General features: G+C 31.9%; 1 protein-coding gene across 2 annotated transcripts in view; it reads right to left on the bottom strand.

The window, feature by feature from the left end:
* LOC129970181 (serine-rich adhesin for platelets-like) overlaps window positions 1-8,877 on the bottom strand; it is a 188,266-nt gene extending 179,389 nt beyond the window's left edge. For both annotated transcript variants that reach the window (XM_056084439.1, XM_056084440.1), the window contains exon 1: window positions 8,516-8,877. In XM_056084439.1, coding sequence (XP_055940414.1) covers window positions 8,516-8,584 — 69 coding nt within the window. In that variant the 5' untranslated portion in view covers window positions 8,585-8,877. The remainder of the gene's footprint in view (window positions 1-8,515) is intronic.
* Between the last annotated feature and the right edge of the window lie 10,664 nt (window positions 8,878-19,541).

Genomic DNA, 19,541 nt, shown 5'->3' with positions numbered 1-19,541 from the left:
AGAATTATCTTTGGCACAGGCAGAGTGACAGACGATAAAAAATGAGTTTTTCGAACTTGGATTTACGTTTCTTCCAACGGATTGAAACGAAAATCCCATACAAAACTACACCTGCAGTCATTAAATCATATATTAAATGTGATATATTTAAGTAACTGTGGTTTTGAACATCGTGTTTACATGCTTCTGAAAAATACAGACCGAATTCAAAATTCGATATAAATCAAAATGTTGGTGTTAAGACCTTATACCAAATTAAACCCATCTAGTTCAAAGCGTTTTAGAGTTATCTTTGGCACAGGCAGACAGAAAGACATAATACCAAAATTAAGTTGTTTTTTTTTAACTCTGAGAGGTTTTAAACGAGGAGATCCGTCGAAACTTCGGATTCGAATTTTTGAAGCTTACAACACTTTCTCTATACTTGGTATACGAGAAATTAAAAATCTATACAAAGTTAATTATTGTTTGAAATAGAAGGACTCAAACAACGAGAAAAACCTCTCAACTATGGTTGGAGTGTTTTGAACTCCTAACCTTTGTACTACATTTTATTAAATTACAGCGAGTGGGTGATTGGGACTTTCGCTTAAACTGCATTCAAGGAATGATTCTTTAGTTTCATTCAACAGGGCATTTCCCTTTCGTCGAGGCTTATGAATTGCACTTCCTAAATATAGATGCAATGGGAAAGGACAGGATTCCATAAATTTACTCGGGGCAACTTCTTTATTATTCGCCGTGCATATAAAAATTTGTGTTTGGGCAAAAAAAGGTAACAGTGCAAACGAAAATGGGAGGGGACACTTAAAAAACATTGGAGTATATATATATATGAGAAAAGTCTTTCTAGAGACTTTTCTTAGTAGTTGGTTGTGCGATGTGGCCTGCTCTACCCGCTATGCTTGGGAAATAAATTTGACTACATATTCACAACCAAAAGCATTAAACGCGTTGAATTGAGAAGATCTAGTAGTTAAATGAAATACATTCCAAGGAATTCTGAGTATTGCTATAACAATATTCACCTTTTAAGAAATGTAAGATCTGTTTTCGTTGACACTAATTTGGTGTACAAAATGGTATCACTGCTACGAAACTGTAAAAGTATCTCTGCGTACTGTAATTTGCAAAATTTGGCACACTTGTACTAAAAAAATTGGCATTTCTTAGATAAGCATTTGGCATTTCGTAGGAGGTGAACTTGGGTGAATTCTAGTCACACATTTGCCTCTTTTTAGTCCTGAAGATTAGCATGTTATTGTCTAAAAATGCTTCACAGAATCTATAATATTCAAACTATAAAAAAAAACATATGCTACTAGTGCTAAAATAACTGATAATCGAGTGCAGGACAATTTTTGCCAAATATTACAAATTATACTTTGCATAGTTTCGGTTTTATTACCATGTAAACGAATACTTTCATTCGCTTATAAAAACAGTAAAATAGAATAAAATTTCACAGTTAAAATTAGTTTTTATTATAAAAATTTTATCAAAATCTAAGAAATGATTACACAAAATACATTTCAAAATAATGCTGGTTTAATTATAGTTCAAATAATTAAAACTAGCATTTGCAATGGAAACGGAAAGCCATGGAACACAAGACTGCCATATTTTTTGCAATTAAAGTGCCCTGAAAAGGAGTTTAATAGCAAGACTACGCATATATTCCAAACCTGGGCAATTGAAAAAGAAGCTTTCTGGTTCTTCCATATTAAATGAGAAAAAATAATGAAGATCGTAACATTCCTCAGCATTTTTTTCATTCAAACATTTTTTTTTTCATCCAAGGGAAATAGTTAAATGGCAGATCTAATAAGGAATCAATGATACACAATAAAGTGAAAACAATACTCGTTCAACCACTATTTTCAACATTTTTTTTTCTATAACTTAAATAAAACGACACTTAATTCTATACATTTTCCAGTGAAACAAACTTAAAAAGTTACCACCGAAAAATGCTATTTAATAGGCTGGAGAAATATAACTGAAGCGTGATCCGTTTTCACAAAATAAGTTTCTTTTCAATTTAACGAGTTGCAAGGAAATAGGAACCGAGTTATTTTCCCCCCCTTCCGAGAGAACTCGAAACTGACATCTTTTCTTTAAAAACTTTTACACTCCGGTGATTTCGGTTCAGAGCAGGTCGTAAGTATTTTTCCAAAACACATAAACAAAAATTCGCTGCTCAGCATTTTTACTGTTTACAATGTCCGATACATTCTTAACGGGGCCTATGAAACAATAAGTAAGGGTGTTTGGAATAGGCCAAACCCCGTAGAAGTCGTATTTTGTAAGTGTCAGCACAAAATGGGTCGTAAACCAAACCTACGAGGGGCGAAATAAAGTTTGACGGCCCTATACGTTACCTGTAAGGTCCCGTGATTCCACAACGACCCTCTTGCCCCCTCCTGTCTTATCCTTCCCTCCTTTTATTGATTCCAGAGAAAAAACGCCGCTCCTAACGTGCTATGACCTCCTAACACGATAAACTCCAGACACAGCCTTTAGGATTATTTGCATTTTCAAACAGTCGTAATATTTCGCAGGCTCGTATTTCAAAGATTTCGGTGGCTTTCAATGCATTAAACGTGTCTCCGAGAGGTCCGCTGATCAAATATGCAGAGAGAAAGATTGCTTTTCCGGTTTCGGCATAAAAGGTGATACGAGCTTTTGATGCGCTGTTGAGATGAAGTTCACCCCTCGGTAAGTGCAAGAACAACAAGGAAAGAAGATAAATTTTGAATAAACTTTGAACAAACGCAGGCGAAAAGTCCACTGAAAAGCGAAGGAGAAATCACATTGGAATGGCAAAAAGCGGTTTCAATTACTTTTCAAGAAATCTTTCAAGACTGTTGCATCTTTTACAACCACTATATATCGCATTTCTTCAATCACCCGTTTGCTGCGTCATTATTTTTAGTTATTTTTCCATTAGAGCACATAACCGATTTCTCATATTTGTCTTTTCGTATTAAGAGGCACGAAAATAATTCTGCACAATATCGAAGATGCAAACCTATTTCAAACCAACGCTAATGATCTTGTAGTCAATTGTAGTCAGAAAATCATACTCAATTTGACATATTTGAGTCATTCCCGTTTTGAGTTACCGCGTTTGCATGTTTTTGAAAATATAGACCAACAAGCATTCAATCCCCCTGTCGATGTGGCTAAAAATTTGAAAGGTACCTGGATTATAAATGTTAAACCTGTGTACTGAATTTTAACCATCTAGCCCTCTCTGTTTTGTATTTATTATATAATTCTATATTCAAACAACCAGACGGACACACTTCCTCTGAATAGACTTTGCTCAAAATATGAAAAATTTGTAAATTTTGTATAAAAGCCGCATGTCAAATTTCATCCGTCTAGCTCAAAGCTTTTCAAGTTATCTTTGTAACAAACGGACACAATATCAGAAATGTGCTTTTCGGCGTTACTTGACGTTGCTTCATTATTTATATTAAAGCTTTTATGCATTTTGCAATACATTTTATAATTCAATAAATTTCTAACCTAAAAATTAGAAATTTAGGCATCTAAATAAGAAGAGGACTTTCAGAGCGTAAAACAAAGGGTAAACTACAGTATCTTCAAACAATCGTCCTATTTTATAAAAAGTAATTAGATCATATTTTTGATTTACTGATCTTTTGTTGAAGGGTTCGCAATTATAAATGAGGCAATTGAATAAAATTTAAGAAATTCCAAACAAAACACGGAATGCTGTGTTTCAGTCTGCTAAAATGTTTAAGGTTGCTTTTTTTTCTCTCAATCATTCTGTTGCAACCTTGAATCGCGCATTTGCGGTGATGCGTTTCCGGCTACAGCTGATGTAACTGAATAAATCATGATTAATCACTTGAAGACGCGCAGAGTTATTTCTTTAATGAAAGAAATTTATGTCGTTGATTTGATATCGCTCTTCTGCCATAATTCGCCACAAATTTCTAGTGAACAATTTTTCATTTGACATTTTATTGTCTGGTGAAGTATAAAATTATTACTTACAAAACTATAACCGCCACCTATAGTCTAGTCTATACCGTTTATTAAAACTTTTAGTCAATAATATTAACATAGTATCTCTTGTTAATCGCCCAGAAGGGCTAATTCGTGTGCATATGCGTTGTTATCGTACTACAGTCGTTCCGTTTTAACTTATCCAGATCAAATTTTGAAATAGTGAGGGATTAGCATAAAGGAGAGTTAAAACAGCGGTGGCCTGATGCTAAGGTCTCGTCTTCGGAACCGAAGGGTTAAAGGTTCGAGACCCGATTCCACCGAAGAACCGTCGTGTAAGCAGGTCTGTTGCACGTTAAATCCGTCGGGGCTAAACGTCATTCTACTGGTGTGATATGGAAGATCGGAGTGGGGGTGCCAGCTCAGGTGTCGTCCTCGTTATCTGACCGCGATTCAAAATTACGAGGTCGTCCCAAAATAGTTGTTTTAAAATGGGACGTTATTAACTAAAACACAAAGGAGAGCTAATGACATCCGTACAAACATTTTTTCATTCTTTAAATTTAAAAAGTGATTGATGCTTTCAGTATCCCCCCCCGTATATGCTAATCGGAGCTATAATATATATAAAATCCAGAATATTTATTAAAATAAATTTTATTAATAAACGTAATTTGGAGTTTAAGTATTTTTTTTCCAATTTTTTTAATGATTTCAAAGTATTTTTCTTCAGCAAACATTTGCGCAATTATATTTTCCGTTATTTTTCATATCAAAAATTCTGACTAAATTTTATTTTCATAGTAATTATTGTCGTTCGATACGATATACTATGATTAAGCATTTTAACTTAATTTTTCAAAATTTTAATCTTTAGCCGCTAAAAGAAGTTATTTTTTTATTTTTATTTATTGTAATACGTGCTTCATTCGCAACGTTTTATAAACCAATGTATATTTTTGCAATGTTTTATTTGTTCTTAGGATTTTAAATGGATTAAATCAGATAAAATATCAGCTTTATGATTGATCTTTCCTTTCTTCCCGATTCTCCACATGAAAGGAAAATAGAAATTTAAAATATGCCATCATAAAAGAAAAGCACTTTCCTTGGTCATTCTTCAGTTGCGATAAGAATGCAAACAACCCAAACACTAGAAATGAAAGGAAAAACTACAAGCAAATGCTAAAAGGGATACAGAAGGAAGGAAATGGCATCAGAGCAAGGACACAATGCTTTTGACAGTCATTCTAATTGTTCATATGAATCCGAAAAATGATGTGAATACAGGATCGATAGAGATGGAACATTCGTCCAATCTGTCGTGTGAAGTAGTAGCATAGAAAGTCACCTGTCATGTGGGACAGACGAGAAAGTAATTACTTTGCTTTTAGAACCACCTGGAGGTTTGACGAGAATTTAACTAGTAATATTTGAGAAGTTTCATTCCCCAGAAAGAAATTCAAAGGAAGTTTATTGTTGGGGGAGTTAATATTTCTAGGGAAAAAAAACGGAAAGGCATATGGAAAAATGGGATCTCTGGTATCTCCGGATATCAGCTAGTTATTTCTCAAAACGCTGAGGTCTTTATAAATTGTAATGATAAAATGTCAATGACATAGTACCGACCTCAGCATTTTTCACGATAAGAAAAGTCTCTAAGATATATAAAACAGACCTGCATATTACAGATTTAAAACAAGGAACTGTTTCTGTTTTAATCATTGGCATCTGGAAAGGTAATTAGATTTATAATTATTTATTGAACTCATTTTATTGCTTCGAAAATTTAAATATAAAATCGTATAAATTAATAAATTTGAAGACCATCTGCAATTTTCTTCTATGTTAATACCTTTTAAAGTTATCGAAATCGAGATCTCAAAATGATGCACGCACATTCTAAAATAACATCCGATAGGATATCTCTAAGTGCAACAAGGATGTAACTATAGAGGTAGTAACGAAATAAGCGGAGGCAACTAGATTCATAAAGAAATCATTGCAAATCTACTTTATCTTTTCATATGTAATCACATTTTTTCAATGAAAATGTGTTTTTCTAAACATATTAAGTAAATATTAAAATCCTTCGAACAAAAAATGAAGTTTTAAATATAAAATCTTCCATCACTTTTGTAAAATATATAATCTTTTATGATAAGAAACAGAAAAATGATTGAGAAAAAGTTCGTGTATGCGTTTCATTAAATTTGGTTTAATTTCAAATGAAAAACTAGTTATAAGTATTTAATAAATGAAAATATTAAGATCGTTTTGGTTTTTCTTACTTGAGCAAAAAATGCACGTCGTTTGACTCAGTGTCTCGATTCGTATGGTGTCATAACACTCAACTAACCTTAACTGTAGTTGCTGAAAAAACAGATAAGAAAATTAAATTCGAACAGAAGTTGGAATAAAAAGAAACATTAGCCCTCTCCCGGATGGTGACTCTCACTCGCCATTAAAGGCATTTCTAAAAGGAATCATTTTGACGTTTTATTTATTTACTAGCCGCCTTTGGCGACCAGCCGGTTCGCCAATCTTAATGTTCGTTAAAATTTTAATAATTAAATATTTTATGCAATTTCTACTTTAATAGCTTCTTCATCAAAATATTTTAAAACTTCAAATTTTGATTATCATATAATTCATTCATAATATTATAAAGGCCTTCAGTCATAACGTAATATGTATCTCTCTCATTTTCTGTTAGCACCCGTAGAATTTATGCTTTAAATTAAAGTGGAAAGAATTTATCTTCAATTAATATAATAATATTTTTTACTGAAACAAAGCATTTTTTTATAATCTGATTACTGAAAATAGAGTCACTCAGCGTTTAAACTTTCTGGGCACTAAAGAATATTTTTTTTAATTTATGTAATATCTCAAGAGTTGGTCAACAAAATTTTCTTAGATTCATTATGAGCAGATCGATTCATTAACAATGTTTAAATTTAAATGCATCAAACACTAAGAAAATAAAACGAATCGTTTAAAATAAACGGTTGAAAACAGGTTTTAAAAAAACTACTTAAAAAACGTTGTACTTAAAACTATAAGCATATACATGTTGTCATGGCAACAATCAGAACTGAATGCGCATGCGTGAATTTTCTTCGCCGGTTACGTAACGCAAATACGTGATTTTTTCTACGCCAGTTGGGGTAACGCTATGCGGATTAGAAATTTTTAATTTCCTTTATTCTGTTTTATTTTAATTCAAAAGTACTTCAGAATGAATCTGAAAGATTGATTCATTGACAATGTTTAATTTTAAATGCATCAAACATTAAGAAAATAAGCAGAACCGATTGAAATAATCCGCCGAAAAATTTTAACCCTAGCCTCATTACTGTTGGGAGAAAAAAACAACGGAAGCCTTTCTCGTTTGGCGCTGGGGATAATGGAAGATTTTTTTGGCGGAAAAGTTGGCGGTGGGAAAAATGGAAGATTCTTTTGGCGGGAAAGTTAGTTTTTAATTAATAATTAAAATTCTAATTAAAATTTCAAAAAAAGGGACCCCAGGTGCACATTCCCGACCTCTAAGGTATACATGTACCAAATTTGATAGCTGTATGTCAAATGACCTGGCCTGTAGAGCGCCAACACACACACACACACACACACACATTGAGCTTTATTATAAGTATAGATTTAATTTCAATTGTTAAAAATACCTGCAGAGTACTAAGAAGATGCAAAGGAATTAAAAGGGAGAATTCAATTATATATATTTATTTTTCGGAGCAATAAACAAGTCTTTGTATTGGATGAATTATTATACATCGAATTACTTCTCAAAGTACAAAAGATTAAAACTGAAGTCTTAACTACCAAAAAAAGGATCGAAAACTGCACCCTCTTACTTGAAAGACAGATAATGTAGTAAACTAATCTGAACATTTAGTTTTTAAACAAGGATTTAGGTATATTTAGCTTACTCCTTAGAAGTTTGCTCAGAATTACAAGCTCATTTTTCCTGTGTTTCGAACACATAAATACATTTTCACCATCACTGTCATATTAACGTTTGAAACATCTGCTAAAACAATATTCATATTCATTATTTAAGATGCAAAATTCAAGGAAAAGAAATTAAAAATTCCTAAAATAACTTCTGGAAATTTATTTTAAACTGAGATATTACAGTTCATTTATTTAATAACATTAAATTGAAACTTTAAAAAGGGAATTATTTGGCTCTTATTAAACGAATCCATCACGAACTTCATTTCATACTTTCATAACTTCTAAGACAATCCATTAAAGTCATTTTAAAGTTCATTGTTTTCTTTCAACTAATATTTAGTTCAATAATGTAGATACGTTTTTATTATAATTAAAGTAAAAAAAAAAAAAAAGAGCTGGAAAATTTAAATAATAAATATAAAATTAGAACCAATATGCATGCAATCGATTAATGCGACATTCTTAAAAAAAATGCATTTTTTTTCAAACGTAACTACACAATATGGCACCGGCAATGTAATCAAAGTTGCGAATAAAAGCAAACTCTCAAAATATTCACCTTTTTCTTATCTCTGTACTTGACACTGCCCTCCAAAACAGTCTTCGGATCCCCCATTACGCAGGACATATGCCGACACAAACACACATTCTTAATACTCCATACTGCTGCAGATTTAATGGCAAAGAAATATTCATGGATGGTGTAATCCAAAAGGTGCACAGAATAATAAAAATCGCGATCGACGCAATATTTTTATTTTCCGGTCATGGAAGGGAGAAGTCTCCTGTCACGAACCCATCGCGAAAAATAAGAGCACAATCGGGGGAAAAAAAGAGGGAAAGAAAAACTCTAGCCAAGTTACGCGCACAAGTCACAGTCGTCCTGCGCGGCAGACGAAGTCATCACCTAACCAACGATTATGAGTTCCACTGACGGAATACGGAATGATTTCGCGTAGCAAAAACGTTGGGAGTATACAGGGCGCCAAAATTACCGCCAGAATCCCGCCAAAGCTCGACATTTCGCCATCAAGTTGAAAGATGAATGATCAGGGTTTCGGTGTGACTGTAGTAAATGGAAGAGTAGAGTAAGTAGTTCCTTCCGAATAAAAAGTTTACGCATTTGGCGTGTTGTTGATTTTAGACGTCCGAAAAGTTAGAAAGCTTTCAAGGAATTTCGGAAAAAAAAAGGTTAAATTGATTTCAATGATACATTTATTTATTTCTCGTCTGGAATTGCAGTTTGGGTTGCAGGTACACTTTTATATAGTGGCCAAATTTTAAAATTAAGCAACATCCAAAAGAGAGAGAAATTTCTAAGGTGTTTTTTTTTCGTAATTTTAATTTGATTTGACCTGTAGCAAGTTTAGTTTAGCTTAGTTATATTGACGTCCCATTTTAGAGCAACACTAGGGCTATTTTGGGAATGGACCTCGTAATTTTGAACCACGGTCAAGTAACGAGAAAGACACCTGGGCTGGTACCCAACTGCCGCACTACACCAGTGGGAAGATGCTTGGCTCCCACGGATTTAACGCGAACCAGACCCACTTACAAGACGATTCTTCGGTGAAATCGGGTCTCGAACCTGAAACCCTTTTGTTCCGAAGCCGAGACCTTATTACCACGCAACCGCTGCCTACCTACGACATTTACTGATGGGAGATTTTGCAATGCGACATAATACCATTCAACAGAAAATTAAATCAAAATTTGAAAGCCTACATTCTAATTAAAGTTAATTAATATAAGAACTTATTTAATTGGGGAAACGTGGTAAAAGAAAATTTAAAAGAAACATTTCTTTTTTCCATAAAATGTAAATTCGTGAAAAGCGTTATTTGATCATAAAACAGAATGTAAAAAGTCATTTGATCGTTATATATGTTTAAATACTATGAATAGGACATTAACTGCAGATCTGATTCTTGGAGAATGAACAATTTTTTACATGAATCGCTGGAAAATGAAACATTGTAATTTTAATTCATTAAATAAAATTCTCTATAGCTATTTAGGAATGGGCATCATAAATTCGACCAGGATCTAATGTTTATTAAGATTATGTGCTAGCATCTCAGGTTTAAATTTTTATGCAATCTTAACATAAATATACTTGATTCAAAGCGACAAATTTAACCAGTATCAGGCTCATAAATAAACGAAGTCTCGAGTGAATTTCACTTTAAAATAGCTCTCGTCTTACTTCGAAATAGGTCAGAAATATATTAAATCATTTATATATATTCAACAGATATAATTCGTTCCAAGCTGAAGATCAGGTTTTATATCAGTTTGTGGCGATTATTGATCCATTTTAACAACGTCTCTTTGGTGCATTTTAGTAGTAGGATCAAACGATCCTGTAATCTCAACACCGGTTTGCGGCAGTAGGACATAACAACCCCAAAATATATTTTGTCGCAATGTGAAAAAAATATTTCCTCTCTGCATGATGGAAATGAGTGTGTGTGTGTGTGTGTGTGTGTGTGTGTGTGTGTGTGTGTGTGTGTGTGTGTGTGTGTGTGTGTGTGTGTGTGTGTGTGTGTGTGTGTGTGTGTGTGTGTGTGTGTGTGTGTGTGTGTGTGCGTCTGTGTGTGCGTGTGTGTGTACGTGTGTGTGTACATACGCATGAATAGTATGTGTGTGTCCCACGTACTATTCATAGGTATAGGTATGTAATGCTTAATTATTTTTATTCCCATTTATATCGAAAGCAAGATATCTACAATTATAAAGCAAAGTAATTTTTCCGAAAATATATATAACGTTAACAGTTCTTAGCTAAGTAATTAACCTCATATCTTCATTAGAAACCATTACAGGATTAATACATACTATACTTTCCGTCATTGATTTGGCTCTATTTAACGCATTTTTACTTGAAATGGCACATGGTTCATTTCATCCGATTAACTTCTTGTCCTTCGTATTTACTAAACTTTCTAATTTGATGGCACCTCATATTTGAGACATTTATCGTCAGTCCTATAACAATATAAAAACCTATAATAATATCATTCAATATAAAGACCTATAACAATATAACTCAATATAAAGACCTATAACAATATAAATTCCGCTTAAGTGTTTTTAAGTGATTTTTGCTCTTTAAATTAATTTATACTTTCGCTTAGTTATAGACAAAATTAAAAATTCAATAATTTGATATGTGAATCAGGCTGTCCATTGTAGCAAAGAAATATCTTTTTTCGATAAAACGCCTTTGCTGTTTCGTAACGAATGTTTCTGAACAGGAATTGACCTGATACACCTCTCCAAATTACAATACTATACTAGATAGACAACGAATTATGCTTTCCCAACTGTTAAGCTTACTTCATCTTACTTTACAATAGGAATCTTTGGCAAATTCAGGTCTCGAACCCCACATTGCGAAATATGGAAGCTATAACTTTTCCACCAGGTTACTGCAGTCTCTCTACAACCGTAAACACATGCAATTCATTATGACTTCCTTCTAACGAGTTGCTCAGTCCAACATCTGACCACTCAAAATTATGAAGTACATCTGAAAATAGTCTTTGCGTTGTTTCAAAATGGAACAGTATTGAAATTAAACTAAGTTGAAACATGCTATATGACAATGAGGGGCGAATAATTATATAGTTTAGGTTGCATAGTGAATTGATATGAGTGTTGGCTCAGATGTCGCATTCGTCCTCTGAGCAAGGTCCAGATTAGTTCTTATGTTGCTTTATAAATACCCACTGAATTAAACGGCAACATCCTTCACAGTCCAAAATATAGAACATAATGTTTTAAAAATCTAAATTACTGAAGTGCCTTTGGAACTTTCAAAAAATTTTAAAATTATTTTTACAGCACAACTTAGAATCCGTGCTACATTCAATTTTTATCTATATCATGAATAAGAATATTTTTTTTATATTAGTACGTATTATCAATTCCATGATAGGCCTTAAAATAGATTTTATACTACCCTAATTTAGGCCTAACATCCCAAATCTATCAAATACATTTCCAATGGATTTATAATAATACCTTAACTAAAGAATCATTTTAGATTTCCCCGTTCAGTTCCCATTTTCAGTAAATCTCAGATTGTGAGATTTAAAGATGTTTATCTGTTGATGAATTTATGCCATAAACAGGAAATACATGCAAAATATCTTTCTAAATCAAAATTTTAAATCATTTCGAAGCTTATTCATTTAATCGAAACTTGCCTAAGAGATAAATATCATTCCATTCCGAATAAATTTTGACGAATATAATTTATATCTCCCTCGAATAAAGGGGATCAAATTAAACTGTTGTCTCCGTTACGACAACAAAGCTGTCAAACCTTTCGAGATGCTCATTTCAAATCCCAAGATAATTACTAGATTCCTTGATAAGAAAGCTGAATCTTACTTCGTCTGTTTATATATAAGAGTAAGAATGGAGCCTTTCCCTTTAAATTGTCATCACATGACTCGACATTATTAGACGGAAACTTTCGTCACTCGGATTAGTAAGATAATCGTTAAGATGAATATTTTGAAGAAATTGTATCAATAGTGTTGTCAGTTAAGGCTGTCATTTGTAATTTAATGAAGTCATTCTGAATCATATCTCACATAAGATTAGGAAACTTCGTCGAGGTAATATTATCATGTTTATTATAGTTAAGAGATAGTAGAGAACCCATTTAACCCATTCGAGACGGCACATTTTTTTTTCTCTTTTTAGATAGAGAGTTGCAATGATATTCTTTGCATACATGGTACGCTCTGCGTCTCGAGAAGGTTAATCAAATAAAGGATATGAATCTTCTACGTAAGGCATAACAGTAAACACTATATGTGTGTGTGTGTGCTTATATTACAGTAAATGTCATTAACCCGGCTATTATAATAACTTATCTGTAATTATTCATAATCGCAGATAAGTATATATAATCACCAATTTATTACATTTGCTGTAACACATATAGCAAATTTTAACAGCAAACAATATTTATATGCTTCAAATATTTGCAGGTCTTCTTAATTTTGCTTTACTACTTCATGGATGTCATGCAGAATTTGAATATTTCATATTCTTTAAAAGCCAAACAAATTTGAAACTAACACACAATTTCTTGCTGTAATAATTCTTGGTCGAGTAATAATTTCTCTTCTGAGAATTATTCGGAATATCAAGAATGAATCGGGTATAGAACCGAGCTTCGAAAGTCGATTCCTCGAAAGGTCCATGAATATGCTCCTTCAAGCTTTCCCCTCAGGCGATTTAGCGTGGAACTCCTGGCTTGATGTGAAAATGCAGAAAAGAGATGGCGTCTCAATTGTCGTCGTCGTGATATGACATCTGTCCAAACTATCGAAGTGTGTTCTCAAAACAAATCTCACATAGCTTCCAGATGCGACACCAATCTAATGATGATGTCGTGTCCGCGTTACCACGGAAAGGGGGTGCAGTAGCTTCTGAGGGTAAGACCCACCCCTGAGCACCCGAGGGCAGAAGTCTGACTTCTAGCTCATATGAAGAGGAAACTCACACATTCGCTTCCACAACCCCTTTTTACAGAGGGGCACATTCACACTCCTCACAGATAGAACACAGATGAAGAACAACCACGACCGAACCGGGATTTGAATCCGGGACTCCCAGATCACGGGCAAGATGCTCTATCCCTATGCTAGGACGCCGGCACACCAATCTAATGAAAGTAAATATACTAACTATCTTTGTTTGGATGGTAAAACTTAATGTTAAAAAAGGTAAATATAATACAACTTTATTAATGAAGAATAAAAATAAATTAAATTAAAAGTAAATATCTAAATAATCTGAAATTTACTTATACTAACACCATGTATTGAAGAAATGCTAGGAATATTTTGGTGCGGAATTTGCGATTTTGAAACGCTACCAGATAATGAGCACAGCACCTGAGCTGGTACTCTCCTCTCTAAACTTCCAGAATACACCAATAAGCAGGCATTTGGACTTCATTGAGTATCGAACACCGCTTACTTCGATTCTTTAGGGGTATCAGGCTTAGATTCTATAAACCAACGGTTGACAGATTCTGTTCAAAATTTGATAAAAATCAATATTGTAGATTTTAAACCTGTGTACCTAATTCTATCTACATAATTCATTTCAAATTTGAAATTGCATTCTGAAATTATTTGATCTCAATTATACTCTAACAACCAAACATATTGGTTTCCTGTGAATACATTTTGTTCAAATTTTGATAAAAATCTCCAAATTTCATCTCAAGTTTTCAAGTATCTAAATCTATATAAATTCAAATGTCATCCGTCTGTTTGAAAGCATTTTTGAGTTATCGTGTTTATAAACAGATGGACGTAATGCCAAAAAAGCAGAGAGAAAAATAAATCAGAAATCAGTACGATCTGAAAAGTGTAGACTCGTCTAAACCACAACATCGAATTGTTCAACAATTACAGTAATTCTATACTTCGAATATAAGAAAGTAAAAAGGTAAACAACTACCTTTATACAAATTTTTTAAATAGCAAAAAATTTTTAGCGAACTCATGGATGCATGCAAAAAGTCTCGATAATAAACAAGCCTGCTAGAGAAAGAAAAGAATTTCACAATTATTAAAACCATGCACAAAAAATTTATTTTCTTTTGAGATTTCGAAAAGGCGGGTTTCCATGACTCACAAATAGAGAAATACTCGATGGATTTGACCAAAAAATTCTCATTCCATTGGATACTCATTCTTAAATAATAATCAGACATCATCTGACACAGAACTATTCCATTTGATCGTAAAATCCGATGTCAAATTGCAACCATCTAGCAAATTTCATTTTTAGTTATCAAATCCGTAAATAGAAAGACGAGCATGATCTAACTAAACATAATACCTTAAATGTATTTTTTGGTTTCATGGATGTTTAAATCAAAAATTTCTTGTGTTCCATGAACCAAATGTTATTCATCTAGTTCAAAGCATTTTTGACTTATTTTGCTCACAGACAGATAGGCGTAATTCCGGAAATGTGTTTCTTGGAATCAGAAAGTATGGAACGTAGAGATTCGACAAATCTCGAATCATTTTTTTTTTTTTTTTGACGATTACAATACTTTATGTAGAACAAAATAAAAAGTAGATAACAGAAGCTAACATAATGCTGAAGAAAATTTCGTATATGAGAAAGAATATCTTTTACAAAAGAAAAAAGCTTTTAATTAAATGATGCGCTTCTTAGTGATAACGAAGAAAACATTATATACTAATAAAACATAACAAATATCTGAAAAAGAGTGCTTATAAATGGATAGAATTCTTTTAATATTCCATAAGCCGAGGATGTTACAAATAATCGACACCCTACACGGCTGTCTGAAGTAGAATCTTAAAAAGAAATGATAGATGAATAAATATTTACTAACGCTTCCATTCATAGTTTTGTACTTTACCAAAAAAAAAGCGGCTTAACGTATCCATTCTTATTTTCTCCAACTGAATAATGCAGCAGCTTTTCGGCCGTGATGTAAATGGCCAGAAATGCTCCTCGATAATAGAAGATATAAAATAAATTTTCGCTTCACATTCCGCGTGTCATTTTGCTTAAGAAATGGGAGGAAAGGAAATTGAGCACAGAATGAAGAGTTTTTCTCTTTTATTCAATAGTATTATAAAAAATAATTCTCAGAATTCTTGCAGCATATGTCGCCATTTTTTACTGCTGCTTTATAGATTTTTAGTTGTCTAAGAACCTAGATCAAAGTAAAAAGAAAATAATTTTTTTTTTTTTCATATCGATAAAAACTTCCTCTCTGCACGGTATTTAAAGTCATTTGAATATCAGTCTTATTAGGAGTTTAAAATGATAAATTTCTATTTTGTAAATAGCAAATTTTATAAATATATTTTATATACCTTTTAAAAATTATATTTTATACTTCCTACCCCTACTTTTAAACATTTTATTTAATATAACATGTTTCACGTTTATAAAAATGGAAATATTTTAAAACATTTTTCATTCTCTCATTTGCTAGAGTTCTGTAATTTTGTAAGACAGTGTATCGTCATTGAAAATAAATTCCATTAATATTTTAGACAAATCAGTTAAGCAATTCATTTAATTTTCATTTCTTACCTGTAACGCCATCTGACAGTGAATAAAATAATGATTTAAAAATTCGTTATAACTTATATTGCTGAATTATAAAGTAATGATTAAAAATATACAAGAATGAAAACAAAAATCTATTTTTTAGAATAATAATTCCTTTTACAAATTATATATTAACTTTTTTGTATGCATCCATTTTTAATCTTTTTCTGTCTTTTCCCACATCTTTTGAACCAAATAAAAATCATTTTTATCGAAATACTATTTTATTGCAATGAGATCAATTTTATGTAAATAATAATAACCAAATATGAATCTTAATTGTCCATTACCAGTTATTAATGTAATTTCCCAAAAATTTGATTTCTCCTTCAACTTTTTTTTTAATTTTAAAACTAAGCGTCTCTTGTAAACATTTTACATCCATCGAGATCGAATTTCATTTTGTAGTCTGGTGTGGAAGTCTGTAAACGGATACAAATGAGATGATATTGACTTTACACTCAGATCATGAAAAAAAAATTATGGTCTATCACAAAAGAGCTGTGTTATGTGGGACATACATGGGACACTAAGCTAATAAGTTAATGAACTTTAATAGCATGAAAAAGAAGCATTTCATAATCTTACTTTTAATAAAAGGAATCTTTTTTATACACGTGTCCAGAACTAAATATGAACTTTACATGTTTTGTAAGAATTATTTACCAAATTTTTGAAAATTTACTTTTAAAATGCGGATATACGTGATTTTGATATTGTTTGTTAAAGGAAGTTTCTTCCCCCTCTAACTCAGAGGTTTTCCAATTTTCAAACATTGCGGCCCACTTTTTAGAAATCGAATTCGCAACGACTCCCTACTTCCGTGATACTTAGGAAATAGTTAGATACGATTCACATATTTATTACATACTAGCCGCCTTTGGCGACCAGCCGGTTCGCCAATCTTAATGTTCGTTAAAATTTTAATAATTAAATATTTTATGCAATTTCTACTTTAATAGCTTCTTCATCAAAATATTTTAAAACTTCAAATTTTGATTATCATATAATTCATTCATAATATTATAAAGGCCTTCAGTCATAACGTAATATGTATCTCTCTCATTTTCTGTTAGCACCCGTAGAATTTATGCTTTAAATTAAAGTGGAAAGAATTTATCTTCAATTAATATAATAATATTTTTTACTGAAACAAAGCATTTTTTTATAATCTGATTACTGAAAATAGAGTCACTCAGCGTTTAAACTTTATGGGCACTAAAGAATATCTTTTTAAATTTATGTAATATCTCAAGAGTTGGTCAACAAAATTTTCTTAGATTCATTATGAGCAGATCGATTAATTAACAATGTTTAAATTTAAATGCATCAAACACTAAGAAAATAAAACGAATCGTTTAAAATAAAAGGTTGAAAACGGTAGAATTTATGCTTTAAATTAAAGTGGAAAGAATTTATCTTCAATTAATATAATAATATTTTTTACTGAAACAAAGCATTTTTTTATAATCTGATTACTGAAAATAGAGTCACTCAGCGTTTAAACTTTATGGACACTAAAGAATATCTTTTTAAATTTATGTAATATCTCAAGAGTTGGTCAACAAAATTTTCTTAGATTCATTATGAGCAGATCGATTAATTAACAATGTTTAAATTTAAATGCATCAAACACTAAGAAAATAAAACGAATTGTTTAAAATAAACGGTTGAAAACAGGTTTTAAAAAAACTACTTAAAAAACGATGTACTTAAAACTATAAGCATATACAAAAAATATATAACTAACATAAATACAATTTACTTACAAAAGCATGCAACTAACCCAAAAATAATTTAAATCATCCATTGATAACGTTGTCATGGCAACAATCAGAACAGAATGCGCATGCGTGAATTTTCTTCGCCGGTTACGTAACGCAAATACGTGATTTTTTCTACGCCAGTTGGGGTAACGCTATGCGGATTAGAAATTTTTAATTTCCTTTATTCTGTTTTATTTTAATTCAAAAGTACTTCAGAATGAATCTGAAAGATTGATTCATTAACAACGTTTAATTTTAAATGCTTCAAACATTAAGAAAATAAACAGAACCGATTGAAATAATCCGCCGAAAAATTTTAACCCTAGCCTCATTACTGTTGGGAGAAAAAAAAAAACTGAAGCCTTTCTCGTTTGGCGCTGAGGATAATGGAAGATTTTTTTGGCGGGAAAGTTAGTTTTTAATTAATAATTAAAATTCTAATTAAAAATTCGAAAAAAGAAACCCCAGGTGCACATTCCCAACCTCCAAGGTATACATGTACCAAATTTGGTAGCTGTATGTCAAATGACCTGGCCTGTAGAGCGCCAACACACACACACACATTGAGCTTTATTATAAGTATAGATGAATATTTTTCAAGCTCACCTACATATGAACTGGTAATAATGAAAAACAGCATGAATGCATTTAATTTAACATCACATAAGGAACAATCTGCTTCATTAAGTATTTTTTTTTTACCGTTTATGTATTATTACTTGAATTTTTGAGCTTACATCTAGTTTTACCAATGTGAAATCGGGTCCTAGATGTCACAATATGACATTGCCAACATGGGAGCGCATAGGAAAAAGCTCTAATAACTATTTAAAAAATGGTGCTTTTTTTTTTTTTTTTTTTTTTTTTTTTTTTTGCGTGAAATCGCAATTTTTCAGAAAAGACACATATATAGATAAATTTAAATATAATATTCGATTCGAAAGAGCCTCCTCGGGCCAAAAAAGTGGTTTTATTCAGAAACAAAAATGTTGGTTTTAGAGATGTTAAATGGTTATACAAATGATAGCGAACTGCATCAAAATTTAGACGTACTAAAATTAAATTAAAAGTTCATAAAGAAATATCTGAGTAAGTGGACAGGTATGGGTTGATATGAGTCTCTTATTTGAGGATTGCTTTTTTTTTTTTTTGTCGTTTTTCTGCGAAGTGGCTTAATGAAAATTTTAAGCCAAATCACGCATTTCTAAATTATTGGAAAATGCCTATAAATGGAAGATCTTGTCACAATCCACGAAAAGCATGAGATTCGTCTATTAGATTAGAAATCCACAAATTCATATCATTTAGAGAAAAAAAATCTTATTTTTTTAGAGTAATAAGCTATTTGATAGATATGTTTCTTCTTTTGAGATGAGGCAATTCTTTATGCCTATAGTAACAACAAATAATGTCAGGTACATTGGACAGATCGTGATTCATATTGGATGTAACTGGGGAATCTCATGGAATGATGTGGGAATTTGAAGTGACAGAATTGTTGATTCTTCATTGAAGGAAATCTCAATGTGAGAGTCCGTCTCACAATATTGATAAATTATATCTTTATGTCAATTCTGAACCTGGTGAAGGCTATATGAATTCAAAGCATGGGACTTTCTTTCATTCCACCAGCAAGACAGGAATTACTGAATTAAAATGCGCCAATATTGGAATAGCAATTTA

This window comes from Argiope bruennichi, chromosome 1 (assembly GCF_947563725.1).
Source record: "Argiope bruennichi chromosome 1, qqArgBrue1.1, whole genome shotgun sequence".
NCBI lineage: Eukaryota > Metazoa > Arthropoda > Arachnida > Araneae > Araneidae > Argiope > Argiope bruennichi.
The sequence above is the reverse complement of the archived record's forward strand: the minus strand, read 5'-3'. Positions and strand labels throughout refer to the sequence as shown.